The 18,018-nt window shown below is 48.4% G+C and overlaps 2 protein-coding genes across 3 annotated transcripts in view; both read right to left on the bottom strand.

Moving 5' to 3' along the window:
- Positions 1-687: 687 nt before the first annotated feature.
- scly (selenocysteine lyase) lies at positions 688-7,189 on the bottom strand. Of its 2 annotated transcripts, none has more exons than XM_079739814.1 (13): positions 7,078-7,189; positions 6,067-6,125; positions 5,643-5,752; positions 5,197-5,297; positions 4,689-4,854; positions 4,370-4,497; positions 4,136-4,291; positions 3,668-3,774; positions 3,553-3,589; positions 3,163-3,246; positions 2,949-3,051; positions 1,599-1,674; positions 688-983 (listed from the first exon to the last, which is right to left on the bottom strand). In XM_079739814.1, exons 2-13 carry the CDS (start codon positions 6,120-6,122, stop codon positions 836-838), a joined length of 1,272 nt encoding a protein of 423 aa, XP_079595940.1. In that variant the 5' UTR covers positions 6,123-6,125; positions 7,078-7,189; the 3' UTR covers positions 688-835. The 2 variants fall into 2 exon arrangements, with proteins under 2 accessions (XP_079595940.1, XP_079595941.1); XM_079739815.1 differs by having other exon boundaries at positions 6,067-6,143; positions 7,078-7,165.
- Positions 7,190-11,363: 4,174 nt separating this feature from the next.
- kif1aa (kinesin family member 1Aa) overlaps positions 11,364-18,018 on the bottom strand; it is a gene marked incomplete at both ends in the record, with an annotated part of 45,813 nt that continues 39,158 nt past the window's right edge. Inside the window, 12 exons of the mRNA XM_079739810.1 lie at positions 11,364-11,406; positions 11,842-11,960; positions 12,313-12,505; positions 12,826-12,951; positions 13,584-13,699; positions 14,055-14,126; positions 14,231-14,434; positions 15,093-15,238; positions 15,540-15,601; positions 15,872-16,005; positions 16,470-16,584; positions 17,848-17,871. Of these exons, the coding sequence (XP_079595936.1) occupies positions 11,364-11,406; positions 11,842-11,960; positions 12,313-12,505; positions 12,826-12,951; positions 13,584-13,699; positions 14,055-14,126; positions 14,231-14,434; positions 15,093-15,238; positions 15,540-15,601; positions 15,872-16,005; positions 16,470-16,584; positions 17,848-17,871 (1,354 nt within the window). The remainder of the gene's footprint in view (positions 11,407-11,841; positions 11,961-12,312; positions 12,506-12,825; positions 12,952-13,583; positions 13,700-14,054; positions 14,127-14,230; positions 14,435-15,092; positions 15,239-15,539; positions 15,602-15,871; positions 16,006-16,469; positions 16,585-17,847; positions 17,872-18,018) is intronic.

Below are 18,018 nucleotides of genomic sequence, written 5' to 3'. Positions count from 1 at the left end.
TAATAAAACCTGCAACCAAAACAACGCGGCCGGTGCCGCTTAGTTGTGATGTCAGACCACCTCGGAGAAGGTAGTCTGATGTAACGAAAATAACGCCACCTGCGTTGAGCAGAGTGGAACGTTCTCATAGGGTTCGCGGGGAATGGTAAGCACATAGTATTTTTCCCTTATTTTCTCTAAATTAGGGACTTATTTCAGCAACAGTGATACAATGGCATAGATTAATATGTTGACGATCATAGAAGACAAAAAACAGAGGCGGTTTTGGGTTCACTGGCTCTTAGACTTTAAGTGAAGACCTAACTTCAGCCTTAGTTTGGGGACGATTTAGGAAACTTCATATTAATCATTTAAAAAATATAGACAAAAGCGTGCAGCGTAAAATAATTAAATAATCCCACGACAAACTCAGCATTAAAACCCATAATCTCGAGCGGAACAGTCCATCCCTAATGTCAGGTAAAACCCCCCAGTAATCTGGAATGTAACAGTCCATCTCAACTGTCAAAAGAGTTGAAGCCCCCCCTAATCTGTAATGGAAGGGTCCGTCCTACCTGTCAGAGTTTAACCCCCCCCTCAGTAAAACGGTCATGGAAGGGTACGTCCTAACTGTCAGAGGTTAACCCCCCCCCTCAGTAAAGGGTAATGGACCGTCCTAACTGTCAGGGGTGAACCCCCCTGAGTAAAGGGTAATGGAAGGGTCCGTCCTAACTGTCAGAGGTGATCCCCCCTCAGTGAAGGGTAATGGAAGGGTCCGTCCTAACTGTCAGAGCTAAACCCCACCCCTCCGGTCCGTCCTAACTGTCAGAGCTAAACCCCACGCCCCCGGTCCGTCCTAACCCTCCAGCAGTCGGACGGTGTTCCTGAGGTCCTCCACCACCGCGTCTACGTCCGCTCTGGAGGTGGAGCGCCCCACGCTCAGCCGTAGCGCGTTAGCCGCTACCTCCGGGCTAACGCCGCAGCTCAGCAGGATGTGGGAGGGCCTGAGACAACATGACGCCACAGGTCAGAGGTTCAGCGCTACTAAAGAATTATTAAAGCAAATAAAGGTAAGACAGGTCATTAAGGGACAGGTAGGGGTTAGACAGGTCATTAAAGAGACAGGTAGGGGTTAGACAGGTCATTAAGGGGCAGGTAGGGGTTAGACAGGTCATTAAGGGGCAGGTAGGGGTTAGACAGGTCATTAAACAACAGGTAGGGGTTAGACAGGTCATTAAGGGTTAGGTAGGGGTTAGACAGGTCATTAGGGCCAGGTAGGGGTTAGACAGGTCATTAAGGGGTAGGTAGGGGTTAGACAGGTCATTAAGGGTTAGGTAGGGGTTAGACAGGTCATTCAGGGGTAGGTAGGAGTTAGACAGGTCATTAAGGGCCAGGTAGGGGTTAGACAGGTCATTCAGGGGTAGGTAGGGGTTAGACAGGTCATTCAGGGGTAGGTATTGGTTGGGGATCAACTTGCTCTAGGCTGTGGACAGTGGGGATTGAACACAGGACCTTTCAGCTGGGAGTTGAACACCATGGCCAGTAGACTATCGTAGTCTACTGGCCATGGTACCATAGTCTGATAGTCCAGTGTCCTGTGTACTGCTGCGTGTTCTCACCTGTCCCCGAGGTCCGAGTGGCAGGCCGCTCCTACACTGGCCAGCAGCGTCTTACAGCAGGACAGCACCTTCCGACCTGCACACACACACACACACACACACACACACACACACACACACACACACACACACACACACACACAGCAGGAGAACATCCACCTGTCAGGACCAGAGGCTCATTAACAGCTCTGAGAACCTTTCATCTGTCAGGACCCGAGTCTCACTAACAGCTCAGAGAACCTTTCACCTGTCAGGACCTGAGTCTCATTAACAGCTCAGAGAACCTTTCATCTGTCAGGACCCGAGTCTCACTAACAGCTCAGAGAACCTTTCACCTGTCAGGACCTGAGTCTCACTAACAGCTCAGAGAACCTTTCATCTGTCAGGACCTGAGGCTCACTAACAGCTCAGAGAACCTTTCACCTGTCAGGACCTGAGTTTCACTAACAGCTCAGAGAACCTTTCATCTGTCAGGACCTGAGGCTCACTATCAGCTCAGAGAACCTTTCACCTGTCAGGACCTGGGGCTCACTATCAGCTCAGAGAACCTTTCACCTGTCAGGACCTGAGTTTCACTAACAGCTCAGAGAACCTTTCATCTGTCAGGACCTGAGGCTCACTATCAGCTCAGAGAACCTTTCACCTGTCAGGACCTGGGGCTCACTATCAGCTCAGGGAACCTTTCACCTGTCAGGACCTGAGGCTCACTATCAGCTCTGAGAACCTTTCACCTGCCAGGACCAGAGGCTCACTATCAGCTCAGAGAACCTTTCACCTGTCAGGACCTGAGGCTCACTATCAGCTCAGAGAACCTTTCACCTGTCAGGACCTGAGGCTCACTAACAGCTCAGAGAACCTTTCACCTGTGAGGACCTGGGGCTCACTATCAGCTCAGAGAACCTTTCACCTGTCAGGACCTGAGGCTCACTTACAGCTCAGAGAACCTTTCACCTGTCAGGACCTGAGGCTCACTATCAGCTCAGAGAACCTTTCACCTGTCAGGACCTGAGTCTCACTAACAGCTCAGAGAACCTTTCATCTGTCAGGACCTGAGGCTCACTAACAGCTCAGAGAACCTTTCACCTGTCAGGACCTGAGGCTCACTAACAGCTCAGAGAACCTTTCACCTGTCAGGACCTGAGGCTCACTAACAGCTCAGAGAACCTTTCACCGGTCAGCACCTGAGGCTCACTATCAGCTCAGGGAACCTTTCACCTGTCAGGACCTGAGGCTCACTAACAGCTCAGAGAACCTTTCACCTGTCAGGACCTGGGGCTCACTAACAGCTGTTAGGTTAGAGATGGTTAGTTTAGGGTTAGGGTTGGTTAGGAGGAGGTAGGGGTCCTTCACCTCGTAGATGTGGGCCCAGGATGGAGACGTTACAGGTGTTGGGGAGGCTCTCAGAGCCAGGGAAGTGGCTGTTGAAGAGGACCTTCTCCTCCCCGAAGACCTCCTGCAGAGACACACACACGCAACATCACAACCACACAGCCGAAAGAGGCTGGATACAGGTGGATACCAATGGAGGTGGTGAATTAGTTAGTTAGTAACCTAGTGAGCTTACTTTGAGTCGTTGTTCCAGGTAAAGCCTGGTCGTCCTCATGTGGTTCTCGTAGTCATGGAGATTGGCTGTCACCAACTCTGCAGCCTAGCAACCGACAGAAAGTTTCAGGTTTGATTAGGGCTGTGAGGTCCATAACAGGGACAAGGGATCCCTCTGTACTCGAGCCTACCAATGAAAGTGTTGCTAGGGAAACTCCCTCCAACATGTGTATAATAAGATGATATCAGTGCACCTCAGAACCCCTAGTACGGGCTGATTGTTCCCATCCCAGCAGAATGGATCACATGTTCGACTCGGAGCATACATGCAATGACACTGATATTGAGGTTCTAGGTGACAGGAGCCATCCTCCTCTCATCCTAACACAATGAAACACACGACTGCTCTCACCTTCCCCAGACCTGCGATCATGGGCGTGTTCTCCGTCCTGTGGAGTAGAAGGACAGGTGAGTATCAGCCCCCTGGGGTCCGCTGTGGATGGCCCTGAGACGGACTAGAACCTCACCCCGGTCTGAAGTTCCTCTCCTGCCCGCCGCCGTAGAACATGGGGTAAAGCGGGGTCCTGCCTCCCGGGCCGCGGATGTACAGCGCTCCGATACGCGGGGCGTAGAACTGCCAGAGGGAGGAAGGATTTAGGGTCCTTTATAGACACACCGGAACACGGCTGAGGGCTTCCTGCCAGCTGGAAGGTAAAGGAACCGTCCTCAGCGGTCCCCAGTGAAGACATAGGACTGATAGATAGTCCTTTATTAATACACAGTGCTTCCTACAATGAATTCACCCTTTGAATGGTTAACTTTTAGATAGCAGCAACGTTCTTTCAGTAATCATGTCCTCATGTTGTTTTCTTCGTTGTAAACTTATGGAGGATTTTGTTGTTTTTCGTTCATCATGGAGGTTTGTTGTCGTTTTTTGGTCATCATGGAAGATTGTTGTAGTTTTTTTGTAATCATGAAGGGCGCTTAATCCTCACCTTGTGCCCCACTATGGTGAGGAAATCCACCCCCAGGTCAGCCACATCCACCTGGATCTTCCCCAAAGCTTGGGCGGCATCGGTGTGAAAGAGTATTCTGGGATGTCGCCCCTGCTTGTTGACAGCGTTCACCCTCTGGCAGAGCTCCCTGATTGGCTGCAAAGAGAGAAAGTGCTTTCAAAATACTCCCAATGCCTACCCCAGCTTTAACTGCGAAAGCCCCTGAAGTCCTACCATGATGACTCCGGTCTCGTTGTTGGCCAGCATGATGGAGACCAGGCAGGTGTTGGGCCTCACGGCGGCCAGGAGGTCCTCGCCCTCCACCCGCCCCGTTACCGTGGAGACCGCCACGCACGTCACCTCTGTCACCAAGAAGCAGCAGACACATTGAGGTCCCAGGTAAAAGGTAACTCGATAAACTATGATGAAAAGTGTTTATAATTTGACTTGCTATTTGTCCTATATGCCATGGTGAACGTTTGACACAAGAGCCTCAATAAACCCTTTACATCTAGCCTAGCCTTCAGAAGCTCCAGAACATTGTGGTTCTCACCAGCTTGTCCGGTCTTCTGCAGGTTCTCCGCCACCAGCTGGACAGAGTCGTGCTCCACGTTGGAGATGATGATGTGGGGCCGGCAAGGGCCTCCGTTCAGGAGCTTCTCTGCTGTGGAGCTTCTCTTGAATTCCTCCAAGACGCTATGGAACACCAGGTTATTGGCCTGGAAGGAAAGTGGACAGGCATATTTCTTCATCTTCTTCTGTAGTTTTATTACATGTTACATATTATTTCTCTTTTTATTGTACTACTGTACTGTTCCTGCTGCTGTGGCACCTGATTACCCAGTCTGGGGTCAATTAAGTATCGCCTTATCTTATCTTAAAGTCTGGAACTGTTGCAAATGAAACAAGATGATGACTTTGAACGTGATGATTTAGTCATAAAATTACTTTGAATCACACAAATATACAGAATATATTTTTAAACGACTCCCTTAACTTCTCAGATATGATCCATGAACTAAGGACTATATATAAACTAAAATCCTAGGATTCAGCCTCACCTCGGTTCCACCAGAGGTGAAGATGATGTCTTCCGTCCTCCCTCCCACCATTGTGGCCACGTCTTCTCTGGCCTTACTGATCAAAGCCTTGGCTTTAGCTCCTGCAGCACACACACGGTGGAGACATGCTGGTTACTGCTCATGTTACTGGTCATTAGCCAGGACACACGTGGTGGAGACATGCTGGTTACTGCTCATGTTACTGGTCATGAGCCAGGACACACGTGGTGGAGACATGCTGGTTATTTACATTTAGACACTTTGATTTTATGAGTCCTTGGACAAAGATACAGAAAGATACAAATAAAAAAGTAGAAAACATTATCTAAATAGTTTGATGATCACGTTAGTAGACTTTATTGTGTTCTCTGTGAAAACGTCTTACAGCTGCATATTTCAGAATGCATATTTAAGAATCCGGGAGCCTTCTAGTGTAGCGGGGTCACCTGCGATGTAGGAACTGCTGGGGTTCCCCCAGGCCTCGCGCAGGGCCTCTGCCACGGCCTGGATCACAGCCGGCTCCAGGGGCGTGGTCGCGTTGTAATCCAGGTAGATCCTCCATACAAAACAACACAAATGGATGGGATCATCGTGAGGACGGTCATAAGGATTTTTTAATCGGCTCGTCAAGACTTGACGACACATGACGACTTCTAACATATTCAGTTCTCCAGTAACCAACTGTAGATAATATTGCCCATAATATTATATATATAGTTTATAATATTTATTTTACAACACAAAACCCTTTTCTTATAAAATGAAGACCACAACAGTAGTCAATTAATGCATCACATAAAAAGTACAGACAAAAGAACGATTTCTGATTCAGATTTTATGAAATGTTTAGATCCCATGTCGATGTCCTACCTGTCAGCCGTCCCCTGTGACGGATCGTTTGTGGGTTCTGAGACTTGTTCCGCCATAGCCTACACAGGACCACAGACCTATTGAGCGTGTATACGGTAGGACTGCAATCATTCGTCTAATTGGCCATAACTGATTATCTGATATTGATAAGATTAGTTAGTCTCTACATAATCAGATAAAGTCTGCAGTAACTGTGCTGTCCTAGAACTGTCCTAACCCTGCTTAACAAAGACGTTAATAATATAAACTGTTAGTTATACAATTATAAATAAACTATATTAGTGTAATAAAGTATAGATATTTTAAATAATGAACACACTATTAGTGTAAAAAAGTAAATGCATTAAATCATTTAGACAAAATGTTCGTGTAATGTAGTATAGGAAATACGAAATCATAAAGACACTATATTAGTATAATAAAGTAGTTTTATTAAATCATACACTATGCAAGTGTAATAAAGTATAGTTAGAATACATCCTAAAGACACTGTTAGTATAATAAAGTATATTACATCCTAAAGATACTAACCAAGCTAGTAAAATAAAGTATAAAACATCCTAAAGTCCATGTTAGTTTAATAAAGTATATATATATATTATATTCTGAAGACAGAACAGTAGGCTGTGTGAATGATTGATAATACAGGTTAACGTCCCTGCCGTTAGATCAGAAGAGGAACAGACTCTTTAATGTGGATTATAAACCAGGTTCAGGTTAACGTCCCTGCCGTTAGAGCAGAAGAGGAACAGACTCTTTAATGTGGATTAAACCAGGTTCAGGTTAACGTCCCTGCCGTTAAAGCAGATGGGGAACAGACTCTTTAATGTGGATTATAAACCAGGTTCAGGTTAACTTCCCAGAGTTAAAGCAGATGGGGAACAGACAGGTTCATGATGACCTGGCGTTCATGTAGCCGGTGAGGCTAACACATGGGCTTAATCTTCCGACACTGCGTTTCACAGTCGGAACCGCGGATTCTAGTTTGTATTGATGCTTAAGGGAGCTGACCTTGTAAACTGCCGTGGGGTCGCAGAGAAAACAATAAATGTAACGATGTGTTACCAGTAAACAAGCAACTAAACCATATCTTAACGAGTCTTAACACCAGCCACTATCCAGCTAATTCCACGCCTACCATGGGTTGCCAGATATCCCAATGTAAACAAGCTAAATCAGCAAAAACATAAGACGTTTTAATATTTAAGCGAATGTATTAATCTTGTATGAACAATTACAAACCATAATTAAGAAGATTCTGAAAGTATCTTTCTTATTTTCAATCATTTAGGTTCATTAGTTCTTGCTAAAATTACCCCTTATTCCGCGGACCTGGCAACTCTGAGACCAGCGCTGTCAAGTGTTAAGCGTGTCTCCAGAGGTCCGGAGACTAGAGATTACAGTAATTTATCTTTTATTGCAGAGCCTGCCATCGTTAGTGATATTATTCTTTACATAGAGATAAGATAAGATAGATAAGATAAGATAGTGGGCTACTTTATTGATCTAAACGAGGAAACTGGGTTGCCACAGTAGCAAGTACAGAACAGTAGTAGACAGACAATAACTAAAGGTTATTCTGTGCAAAAGAAAGCAATCCATTTTTTTCACGGTGTTTTATCTACATAAATGTTTTATTATTTAATTAGTTTTATATTAGTTTAATAATAACCTGTATTACTTTGTAATGGCACCTATATCCAAATTAAACGGTTGTTGACATTAAGGTACTTTTCCACACAATAAGTTGGCCAAAGTATGACCAAAGCATGACACAAAAAGACAAAAGTGTGTTGCATAATTTTCCTTTTTATTTATTATATGACCATGTGTTTAGTGTACACAAATATCTGACACTTAACTCTAACACTCGACACGACAATGGAAGCGCTGGCCATTTCAGGTTGTACAAATGGTGACAGCTTTATAATACAGTTTCACAGCAATCGGGTTTATGTACAATGCAAAGGAAGTGCCCTGTGGGTCAAACGCAAGGGGCTTTCAAAATTAAAGCGTGGTTAGATATGGAAGCACAAAAATAAATTATAAAGATTAACGTCCCCTTGTTGTGGATGAATCAACAGCGATCCGTCACACACACAGACTAGCACACCGAACACACACACACACACACACACACAAACACGCACACACACATGCTCTCTCTCTCTCACACACACACACACGCACACACACACACACACACACACACACACACACACACACACACTCCTACAATCGTCAGGAAACCAGGAGGAACCCACTGCGATACGGACGCAGTGAGTTCCTTGTTAAATAGTGATTTACATTCAGTGTGAAAATTCAGTGATGTACCTAGAACAAGATGGCTGACACAATGGGGGGGATCTTTGGGGATAAAATAAAAACACAAAAGCACAAGACACTAAAGGACAACCGATCGGAACTTAGCCCGGTGGCATCCACACACTGGATCTATCTAGTGGATTTATTCCCGTGGTTCAAATAATAAACCAAATGTTTAACAATGAATTCAGTGTAATTCAAAACTGCCAAGTGTTGGATATTTTAAAACAAAAACAAAATGAATGCCCGTTTTTGATCTTGCTTTTCATTTCAACTGGTAGGACTCTGAGTGTGATATGAACAGAATGGAATGTCGTTTGGATATCATTTAAACGTCCCGATCACTGTATCAGATATCAAAGAAGCATAAACACATGTTTTCCTCGTCAGAGGAGGTAGCACTGAGCAGCAGTAATCATAACAGAAGGTTGAGTGGCAGGAGAACTAAAGTACTCTCTGGTCTAGAGATATGTGCGGCAGTAAGCAGACTATATTTAAGGTGTGCCTCACACAGGAGAATCAAGATCACAGGTGGGCCTTTTTATTCACTTCTTCTTAAGACATGGAAATATCAACGCCCCTATCTTATTTTTACTAGCTCACTAGTCGCTTACGAGACGTTCTTATCCAGAATGGCTGACAGTGAATCCAGATACATGTCATTAGGGAGCAGTTAGGGGTCAGGGGTCATCGTGCACAGGGATGCCTACAGGTCAAGTGAGGACATTGGGGATCAAACCCAGAACTCTCCGTCTGGAAACGCCTCAAACCTAACATACGGTAGTCCTATTTTCAAATGTGTTCTACACAGAGAGGTACACCGTCACAACAGTTTGGATGTTTTTTTGACGTAGTAATCGCCGCTAGGACCACTGTGATACTTCCAGCTCCGCATCCGGGCATACACGGGTGGATGGTGAAGTCACGGGTGGAGGTTGTGATTTAAAGGCCTTGAGTTGACATTTCTACTGCGGAGACATTGGTAAAGTGCATAGGAGACAGGCTAGTGGCTAAGTGGTGATGCAATGAACGTCAATGGAATTAGAAATAAAAAACGTCGCCCCTTTTTTTAACAAACTAATTAAATGAGTCTTTTTAACTTCCACTTTTAGATGACAGATTCCACTTCGGCCAAATTGTGGAGTCTATCCAGTTGGTGTTTTCTTTGTGTGTCGATATGAATCGATATATCGATAAATATACCAGTGTGTCTATACCTCTCACATGATAAACATACTCATGAAACCATTCAACACAAGTCTGACTACAGCTTTTTGATCCACGTTAAGGAGCAGGATGGAGTAGAAAGAGATTCAACGTTGGAGAGAGAGAGAGAGAGGCACTACGTTGATCGTCTATTCAAATTACCCAGCAGCCCCGGCTGTAGGCTACCACCTAAGAGCGCACAGAACAGGCTTAGTACGTTTCCCTACGCTAGAGTCGACCTACGAACACGTCCTCTCATTAGTCCCAACACGTCTTCGACTGGGTCTTCAGCGAGCGTCTGATATTCAAGTTATTCTCAGCACAAAGACAGAGGGCGTAATTCTGTGTTCCTCATGGTGTGGATCAAGAGGTTAAAATGTGTCGGGGATGAGGTGAGGGTGTTAATGATTAATAAACTCATGTTAAAAAGTGCGGGGTGCAGAAATTGCACGTTACTACAACTTTAGAAATATAAATGCCTTTTATAAAAAATACATGCAGAAATAAATAATAAGACCTGTTAAGATACCTAAATATATCACATTTTAAGATTGATAAATAAAGGGGGGGGGGGGGGGGGGGGTTATTGAGATTAATCTGATGATTTTCCACTGAGGGACAGCGGATGAACTCTGAAATAAACAGCAGAGATGAAGCTTCTTCCAGTTTCACCAAAAACATTCTTTAACCTCCTGTACCTCACTCAACATCTGAGGTCAAGTTTACGAGTGTTTCTGACACTAGGACATTATCCAATCCCACATTTGAACCCGAAGTCAAACACAAAGTTTTAAAGTCATAAATTCAGCTGTCTTGTATATATGTATTTTTTTTTCTATCAGTAACCCTATAATGTAGTATTTTGTTTTAATGCAAACCAGTTTGAACACTGTATATACCGTAGTTCTAGCATAATGGAGAAGAATCCGAACTTTTTTCGTATTTTCGTACTTTATCGTCGGTTGATATGCAAATGAAGTGATTCTTATCGCCATGGCAGCCGTAAGTAATGGATACAATCGCTGCTGCTTTTTTTTGTTTTGTTTTGTTTTTAGAGGAAGGAACAAGTTAAGCTCAGAGTGTCGCGGACAACAACTACAATCACCACACGCAAGGAACCTTACACGACAAACTGCTGCCTCGCGGCACCACACATGCCGTACCGTACCGCACGCTTCCGCACGCTAACGCTGCACCGTACTGCGATATCGTAGCTAACATCTTACGGCCATATCGTAGCTTACATCGTACCGCCATATCGTAGGATACATCCTACAGCGATGTCGCAGCTTACATCGTAGCGTACATCGCACCGCGATATCGTAGCTTACATCGTACTGTGATATTGTTGCGTACATCGTAGCGTAGATCATAGCGTAGATTGTACCGTAGATTGTACCTCGATATTGCAGCGTACATTGTAGCGTACATCGTAGCGTACATCGTACCGCGATGTTGTAGCATACATCGTAGCGTACATCGAACCGCGAAATGGTACCTTGGTCCTTGAACGGAGGTCAGCTCAACCCAGAGAACGACACAACAGCAGCAGCAAAAGGCTTGACAAACACGGGGTCAAGGGGTCAAGGGGTCAAGGGGTCGGGGGTTCAGGGTCTTAAGAAGGCAGGTAAGGAACTGAGCATGTGCGGGTGTTGTTGGTGACGGTGGTGGTGGTGTAGGAGGAGGTGTGGAGGAGGAGGAGGAGGAGGTGGGGTGAGATCTTTCTACAGGGGCAGTCTTTGTGTTCCGTGGGGACCTGAGTCTCCTCACATCCTCAGTGGTCCTGCTCTTCTCCGGGACAGCTTCGACCTGACGCACACACGCACGCGCACACACACACACACACACACACACACACACACACACACACACACACACACACACACACACACACACACACACACACACACACACACACACACACACAGGGGGAACGCTCTGTGAGATCAGATGTTAACTACAACAGAGAACCACATAAGCAGACACTAATCTCATACTAATGTCAAATAATATGAGGGCTGGACCATCAAATCTTCGATGGGCGTGTTGTCTTTGTAATTATAATTCTATTGTATTTATTCTATATTACATTTACAACAACTAACGAGTGAGGAGAACTGCGTTGGAATGAAGAGAAGAGTGTTTGAACCAAATGACCGATAGCCCCTCAAAAGACCCTCCCCATCTCTCCTCTAGGGGAGCCCCCCCCATGGTGACCCCACCTGCAGGTGCGTGCGGGCGTACCTGATGGTCCCGGCCAGCAGGGGGTTGAAGGCGTACAGCCAGTCGTGCATCTCCTTGTCGCTGTTGGCCTGGAGGAGAATCCCCCGGTGCTCCGTGCACACTGCGAATGTGTTGGGGGTCTGCCGGAGAACACACGATATGAAGAGAGATGGAGTGAAAAGGAGCAACAGAGAGAGAGAGAGAGCAATAGAGAGTGACAGAAAAAATATGCAAGAGAGAGACAGAAGTAGAGAAAGACACGGTGACAGAGACAGAGACAGAGAAAGAGAGAAGGAGAGAGAGGAGAGAGAGAGAGAGAGAGACAGAGAAAGAAAGAGAGACAGAGACAGAGAAAAAGAGAAGGAGAGAGAGAGAGAGAGAAGGAGAGAGAAGGAGAGAGAAGGAGAGAGAGAGAGAGAGAGAGAGAGAGAGCGACAGAGAAAGAGAGCTGGAGAGAGAGAGAGTAGAGCGAGCCCTCGCCCTCGTCCTCACCTTGAGCATGGCCTGCTGGTCCTCGCTGTACTCCACCTGTGCGGAGGACAGGTTGAGGATGGCGCGCTCCACCGAGTCCCGCTCCGTGTTGTAGATGTAGACGTAGGGCCGGCGCACCACCACGTAGCGCTTCACCCAGCCGCTGGTGTTGGGCTCCAGGAAGTGGAGGTAGCCCTTCTTAGACACGATGGGGCTGCAGGGGGACAGGGAGGGGAACGGGAGGCTGTTGGCATGGTGACCAGGAAGCCGTCTCCCAGGCTACTAGGGTGGCCTCACACACATTTGAACCTTACTTTAATGCGCTGCAATTTTACGTTAACTATTTCTGCTACCACTTTGGAAGTGGACAACGCATATTGGAACTACAAATAGTCTGTGCTGCTCTCCTCCCTATTTCTCTTCCTCCTGATGTCCAACTCTCTTCCTCTTCCTCTTTCCCCTCACCACCTCTTCCTCTATCTCCTGTCTCCTCCTGGAGATCAGTGTGGGAGGAGTACGGCAGGTGTGTCTCACCTGACTCGTATCTCCTGGATGTCCGGGACGAACCTCCGGATGCGAGGGGGCGCGGCCTTCTTCTCTCCTCCGTTCTGCTGGGCCTCACGGCTCGGGCTGGGGGCCCGGGAGCGCACCGAGGGGGGCCTGGGGCGGGGCGCACACAGGGGTCACACATAGGTCACACAGGGGTCACACAGGGGTCACACAGGGGTCTCACAGGGGTCACACAGGGGTCACACAGGGGTCACACACGGGTCACACAGGGGTCACACACGGGTCACACAGGGGTCACACAGGGGTCACACAAGGGTCACACAGGGGTCACACACGGGTCACACAGGGGTCACACAGGGGTCACACACGGGCCAAACAGGGGTCACAAAGGGGTCACACAGGGGTCACACAGGGGTCACACAGGGGTCACACACGGGCCAAACAGGGGTCACACAGGGGTCACACAGGGGTCACACACGGGCCAAACAGGGGTCACACAGGGGTCACACAGAGGTCACACACGGGCCAAACAGGGGTCACAAAGGGGTAATACAGGGGTCTCACAGGGGTCACGAAGGTGTCACACAGGGGTCAAACGGGTCACACAGGGGTCACACAGGGGTCACACAGGGGTCTCACAGGGGTCACGAAGGTGTCACACAGGGGTCAAACAGGGGTCACACAGGGGTCATACAGAGGTCACAAAGGGAGCAGGACGTAGAACACGGCCCCACGGCAGCCATCCCTCCGGTGGACGGAGGGGCGGCCGACCGGGGACTGACCTGAGGTCTGTGTAGGAGCCCTCGACCAGGGAGGGGCAGGTGGTGGACGGGGTGATGGTGTTGAGGGCGGAGTTGGAGGCGGAGTCTCTCAGCATAGTGACGGACATCTCGGAGAGCTGGAGGAGAACACGAGAGGATGAAGTGGAATAGAACCCAGTAGAACAGAATAGAAGAGACAGCATGTAGCAGACACCATTAGTGAGGTCAGAGGTCATAAGGGAGCAGGTGGGGGTTAGGGGGCATCTTGTTACCGGTAGACTGTGGACGTTGGGGATCGAGCCCAGTGCCTTTCGGCTGGGAGTGGAACACCCTAGCCACTAGACTATCCTGCTCCCTGAAGCAAAACACAAAGCTTGGTTCATAGGTTGGCCTACAACGATAGAGGCTGGATAAGCAGGGTGTGTGTATCTATATATATCCATATATATATAGATATATATATAATATAGTACACGTCTTCATGTGTCTCACCTTGCTCTCGCTCGCGCTGACGCACACATGGCTGTACTCTCTGTTGAAGGAGTGGGTCAGCAGCCGCAGACACTAACACACAGAGACACACAGCGCGTTAACACAGAGCAACACAATGACAATACAACACAATAACACAACACCTTAACACAACAGCAGGAGTAGGTGTGGCTCACCTTAGCGGCTAGCTCCCTCTGCCTCTCGCTGTGGAAGTCTGCGGAGTCCAGGTCGCAGTCTGTCTGAGGAGGCTTAGGAGGAGCCACTTCCACCTCCTCCTCCTCCTCCTCCTCCTCGGTGACGCTGGCCAGCGGCTCCAGGCCCAGCAGGAGGGTGGACTCCAGCTTGGCCCTGAGGAGCAGGAAGTGTCGGGTCTTCTCCACCTGAGAGGAAGAGCAACACAACCGTTAGGCCAACGTCGAGAGCTGGTGGTCCAACATGAATAACAGCTAGTCCAACAGCTACTCAACAGCTAGTCCAACAGCTAGTCCAACAGCTAGTCAACAGCTAGCCCAACAGCTAGTCCAACAGCTAGTCAACAGCTAGTCAAACAGCTAGTCCAACAGCTAGTCCAACAGCTAGTCCAACAGCTAGTCCAACAGCTAGTCAACAGCTAGTCAACAGCTAGTCGAACAGCTAGTCAACAGCTAGTCCAACAGCTAGTCCAACAGCTAGTCAAACAGCTAGAACTGCTTGTCAAAAATCTAGAACTGCTAGTCAAGTATCTAGAACAGCTAGTCAACGCCTGCAACAGCTAGTCAACGCCAACAACATTTAGTTCTGGCTGAGAATCAAACACAAATCGTTCATCGGCAACAAAACACAAAAAATTAATAATCAAACACTGAAAGTGTTAAATAAAAAAATATTTCTATATTTTTTTCTGATATATTGTCATTCACCCAGATGAACAAAGTGTTGGTCTTGAGCCATCCAAAGTGTTGCCAAACCCCAGGTGTGAGTGAATCCCCCTCGCCTTAAAACCAAACCCCACGGTTTAGCGTCGCCGGCCTTAAAGGCCGGCCCCTGATTGGTGCGTACCTCCTGCAGCAGGCTGAGTTTCTCCAGCTCCCATTGGTGCTCCAGGATGAGGCTGTCGCTGCGCGGCCGCCAGCCCGCCAGGTTCTCCTCGCCGCGGACGTACGCCACCGACGTGTCCAGAACACGCCGCCGCCGCCGCTGCATACCTGGGGACAGGTGAGGACAGGGGGGCGGGGTCAGAGAGACAGAGCCTTTAGGAGTCCCTGACTGACCGGGGGGCGGGGTCAGAGAGACAGAGCCTTAAGGAGTCCCTGACTGACCGGGGGGCGGGGTCAGAGAGACAGAGCCTTTAAGAGTCCCTGACTGACCGGGGGGCGGGGTCAGAGAGACAGAGCCTTTAAGAGTCCCTGACTGACAGGGGGGCGGGGTCAGAGAGACCGTACCAGGGGGTATAACCCCCTGGTACGGTCTCTCGGCCGAGCTGTGCAGGGTTTGGTCCACTCCTACCTGGGCTGCCGGCGTCCGCCAGGTGGCACAGGCTGACCTCGTACACGCCCGTAACACGGTTGCTAGGAGACAGAGAGACGACATCATGATCTCCCAGGGAAACAAAACAAATTCCAAAATCAAGTACTATAAAAGACTGGACACACACCGCACACACACACAAACACACGGTGGAAGCTGATTCATCACAACAGACCTGCACACACACACACACACACACACACAAGTAGCAGCTTCATTAAAACCCCCCCACACACACGGGGGTAGCAGACCTCCCTCCCCAGCCCCAGAGCCCCCCAGCGAGGCGGTCCAGCGGTCGGCCAGGTGCCTACCCCTCGGTGGCCCGCAGGCTGCCCGTGCCGAACAGCGTGCGGATGGTGTGGGCGGCCGGCACCTTGGTGTCCCGCGAGTAGAACACCATGCACACGTCCTTGGTGATGGCCGTGGGCAGAGTGCAGTTCTCCATCTGACACACACACACACACACACACACACACACACACACAAACACAGACACACACACACACACACACACACAGGGAGAGTGTGTTACAGTACACTACAGTTCTAGTGCAGTAACTACAGTTAACCAGTACAAGATGCTTAATACCAGAACATGATGCTCTGTACCAGTACAGTGCTACAGTAGATACCTCCAGGTAGGCTGAGAGGGTAATAAAGTACCAGTACACTACAGTACCAGTACACTACAGTACCAGTACAGTACCAGTACAGTACAGTACCAGTACACTACAGTACCAGTACAGTACAGTACCAGTACAGTACCAGTACAGTACCAGTACAGTACCAGTACACTACAGTACCAGTACAGTACAGTACAGTACCAGTACACTACAGTACCAGTACAGAACAAGAACAGTACCAGTACTCTACAGTACCAGTACAATACCAGTACAGCACCAGGCGTACCTCCAGGTAGGCGGACAGGGTCATGTAGATCTTCTCCCCGTAGGGCGTGACGCGGTTCAGCAGCAGGGAGTTGTGCATGGAGCTGTCCCAGGCCGCCTCGAACCGGTAGAAGGTCCTGACGGAGCAGGAGGGGGTGGGGGCATGGTGGGGGGGGGGGGGGGGGTAGGATGGTGGGATAGAAGTAGAGGTAGTAGTAGAAGAGGGGGTAGTAGTAGTAGAGCAGTCATAATAGTAGTAGTAGGGGAAGAAGTAGAGGTAGTAGTAGTAGTAGTAGGAGTGATAGTAATAGAGGTAGTGGTGGTATAGTAGTAGTAGTAATGGTAGTAGTAGTAGTAGTAGTAGTAGTAGTAGTAGTAGTAATAGAGGTAGTGGTGGTATAGTAGTAGTAGTGATGGTGGTAGTAGTAGTAGTAGTAGTAGTAGTAATAGAGGTAGTGGTGGTATAGTAGTAGTAGTAATGGTAGTAGTAGTAGTAGTAGTAATAGAGGTAGTGGTGGTATAGTAGTAGTAGTAATGGTAGTAGTAATAGTAGTAGTAGTAGTAGTAATAGAGGTAGTGGTGGTATAGTAGTAGTAGTGATGGTGGTAGTAGTAATAGTAGTAGTAGTGATAGTAATAGAGGTAGTGGTGGTATAGTAGTAGTAGTAATGGTAGTAGTAGTAGTAGTAGTAGTAGTAGTAGTAGTAGTAGTAGTAATAGAGGTAGTGGTGGTAACGTAGTAGTAGTGATGGTGGTAGTGGTATTAGTGGGAGAGGTGGACAGAAGACAATAGGTTATCTCCTGCACCGGTGAGCCGGAGTCCTTCCAACATTACGTTCTCTTACGGTAAACAACAACAACAACATCAACAACACGTATTTGACATGAAGACAGATGAACATCAAGACCCCGGCGTCCCAGTCTCTCCCTTCAGGACAGTATGAGTATGAGGAAGGCCCGGGGGGGGGGGGGCACCACAGCTGTAGCTAATCTCGCCGGGCTGCGTTTGATTCACGGGGTCCCAGCGGCCCCGGCCATAATCAACCGACAGTGTGGCGCCCAGGCTGGTGCTGTGTTTCACTGCAGCGCCGGGACCCCGTGAATCAAACGCACCCGTGGACGAGGTTGACGTTACCGAGGTTACGAGCTACACCTGTGGTCACCCGGCGCGGTGAGGACCTGAGGGGAAACTGTCAACGGGGCGGGGGGGGGGGGGGGGGGGATGACCCCCGTGCCACTAGGACTCCAGGGCACGTAGTGATGATGTCATCAGAGGAGAGGTGGAGGAGGAGACAGAGATACAGACGGACAGACGGACGGACGGACGGACGGACTGTCAGACGGGTGAGACGGACAGAAGGGATAGACAGGCAAAGTGATGGCAGGGTTGTGATGGAATACCTATGGTCAACTCCAAGGGAGGTGCTGAGGAGAGAAATCACCAAGGTAACGGTGAGATACAGGAAGTATGTCGAGGGAAGAAACAGGAAGTGAGTTGAGGCGAGAGATACGGGAGTGTTGAAGTTGTGTTGTTGATGTTTTGGTTTGTGCGGTGCGGCAGAGACGGTACAC

This window comes from Pollachius pollachius, assembly GCF_949987615.1.
Source record: "Pollachius pollachius genome assembly, chromosome: 7".
NCBI classification, from domain to species: Eukaryota; Metazoa; Chordata; class Actinopteri; order Gadiformes; family Gadidae; genus Pollachius; species Pollachius pollachius.
This window is presented reverse-complemented; position numbering and strand designations above follow the sequence as displayed.

What these genes read in the sequence shown, in the direction of transcription:
- scly (XM_079739814.1), bottom strand. Translation starts at nt 6,122, where the DNA reads ATGGCGGAACAAGTCTCAGAACCCACAAACGATCCGTCACAGGGGACG. An exon ending in GCAGAAGACCGGACAAGCTG is followed by an intron (nt 4,498 to 4,688) that starts GTGAGAACCACA and finishes TCTTGGTGACAG; the next exon opens with AGGTGACGTGCGTGGCGGTC. An exon ending in TCACCATAGTGGGGCACAAG is followed by an intron (nt 3,775 to 4,135) that starts GTGAGGATTAAG and finishes TCCCTCTGGCAG; the next exon opens with TTCTACGCCCCGCGTATCGG.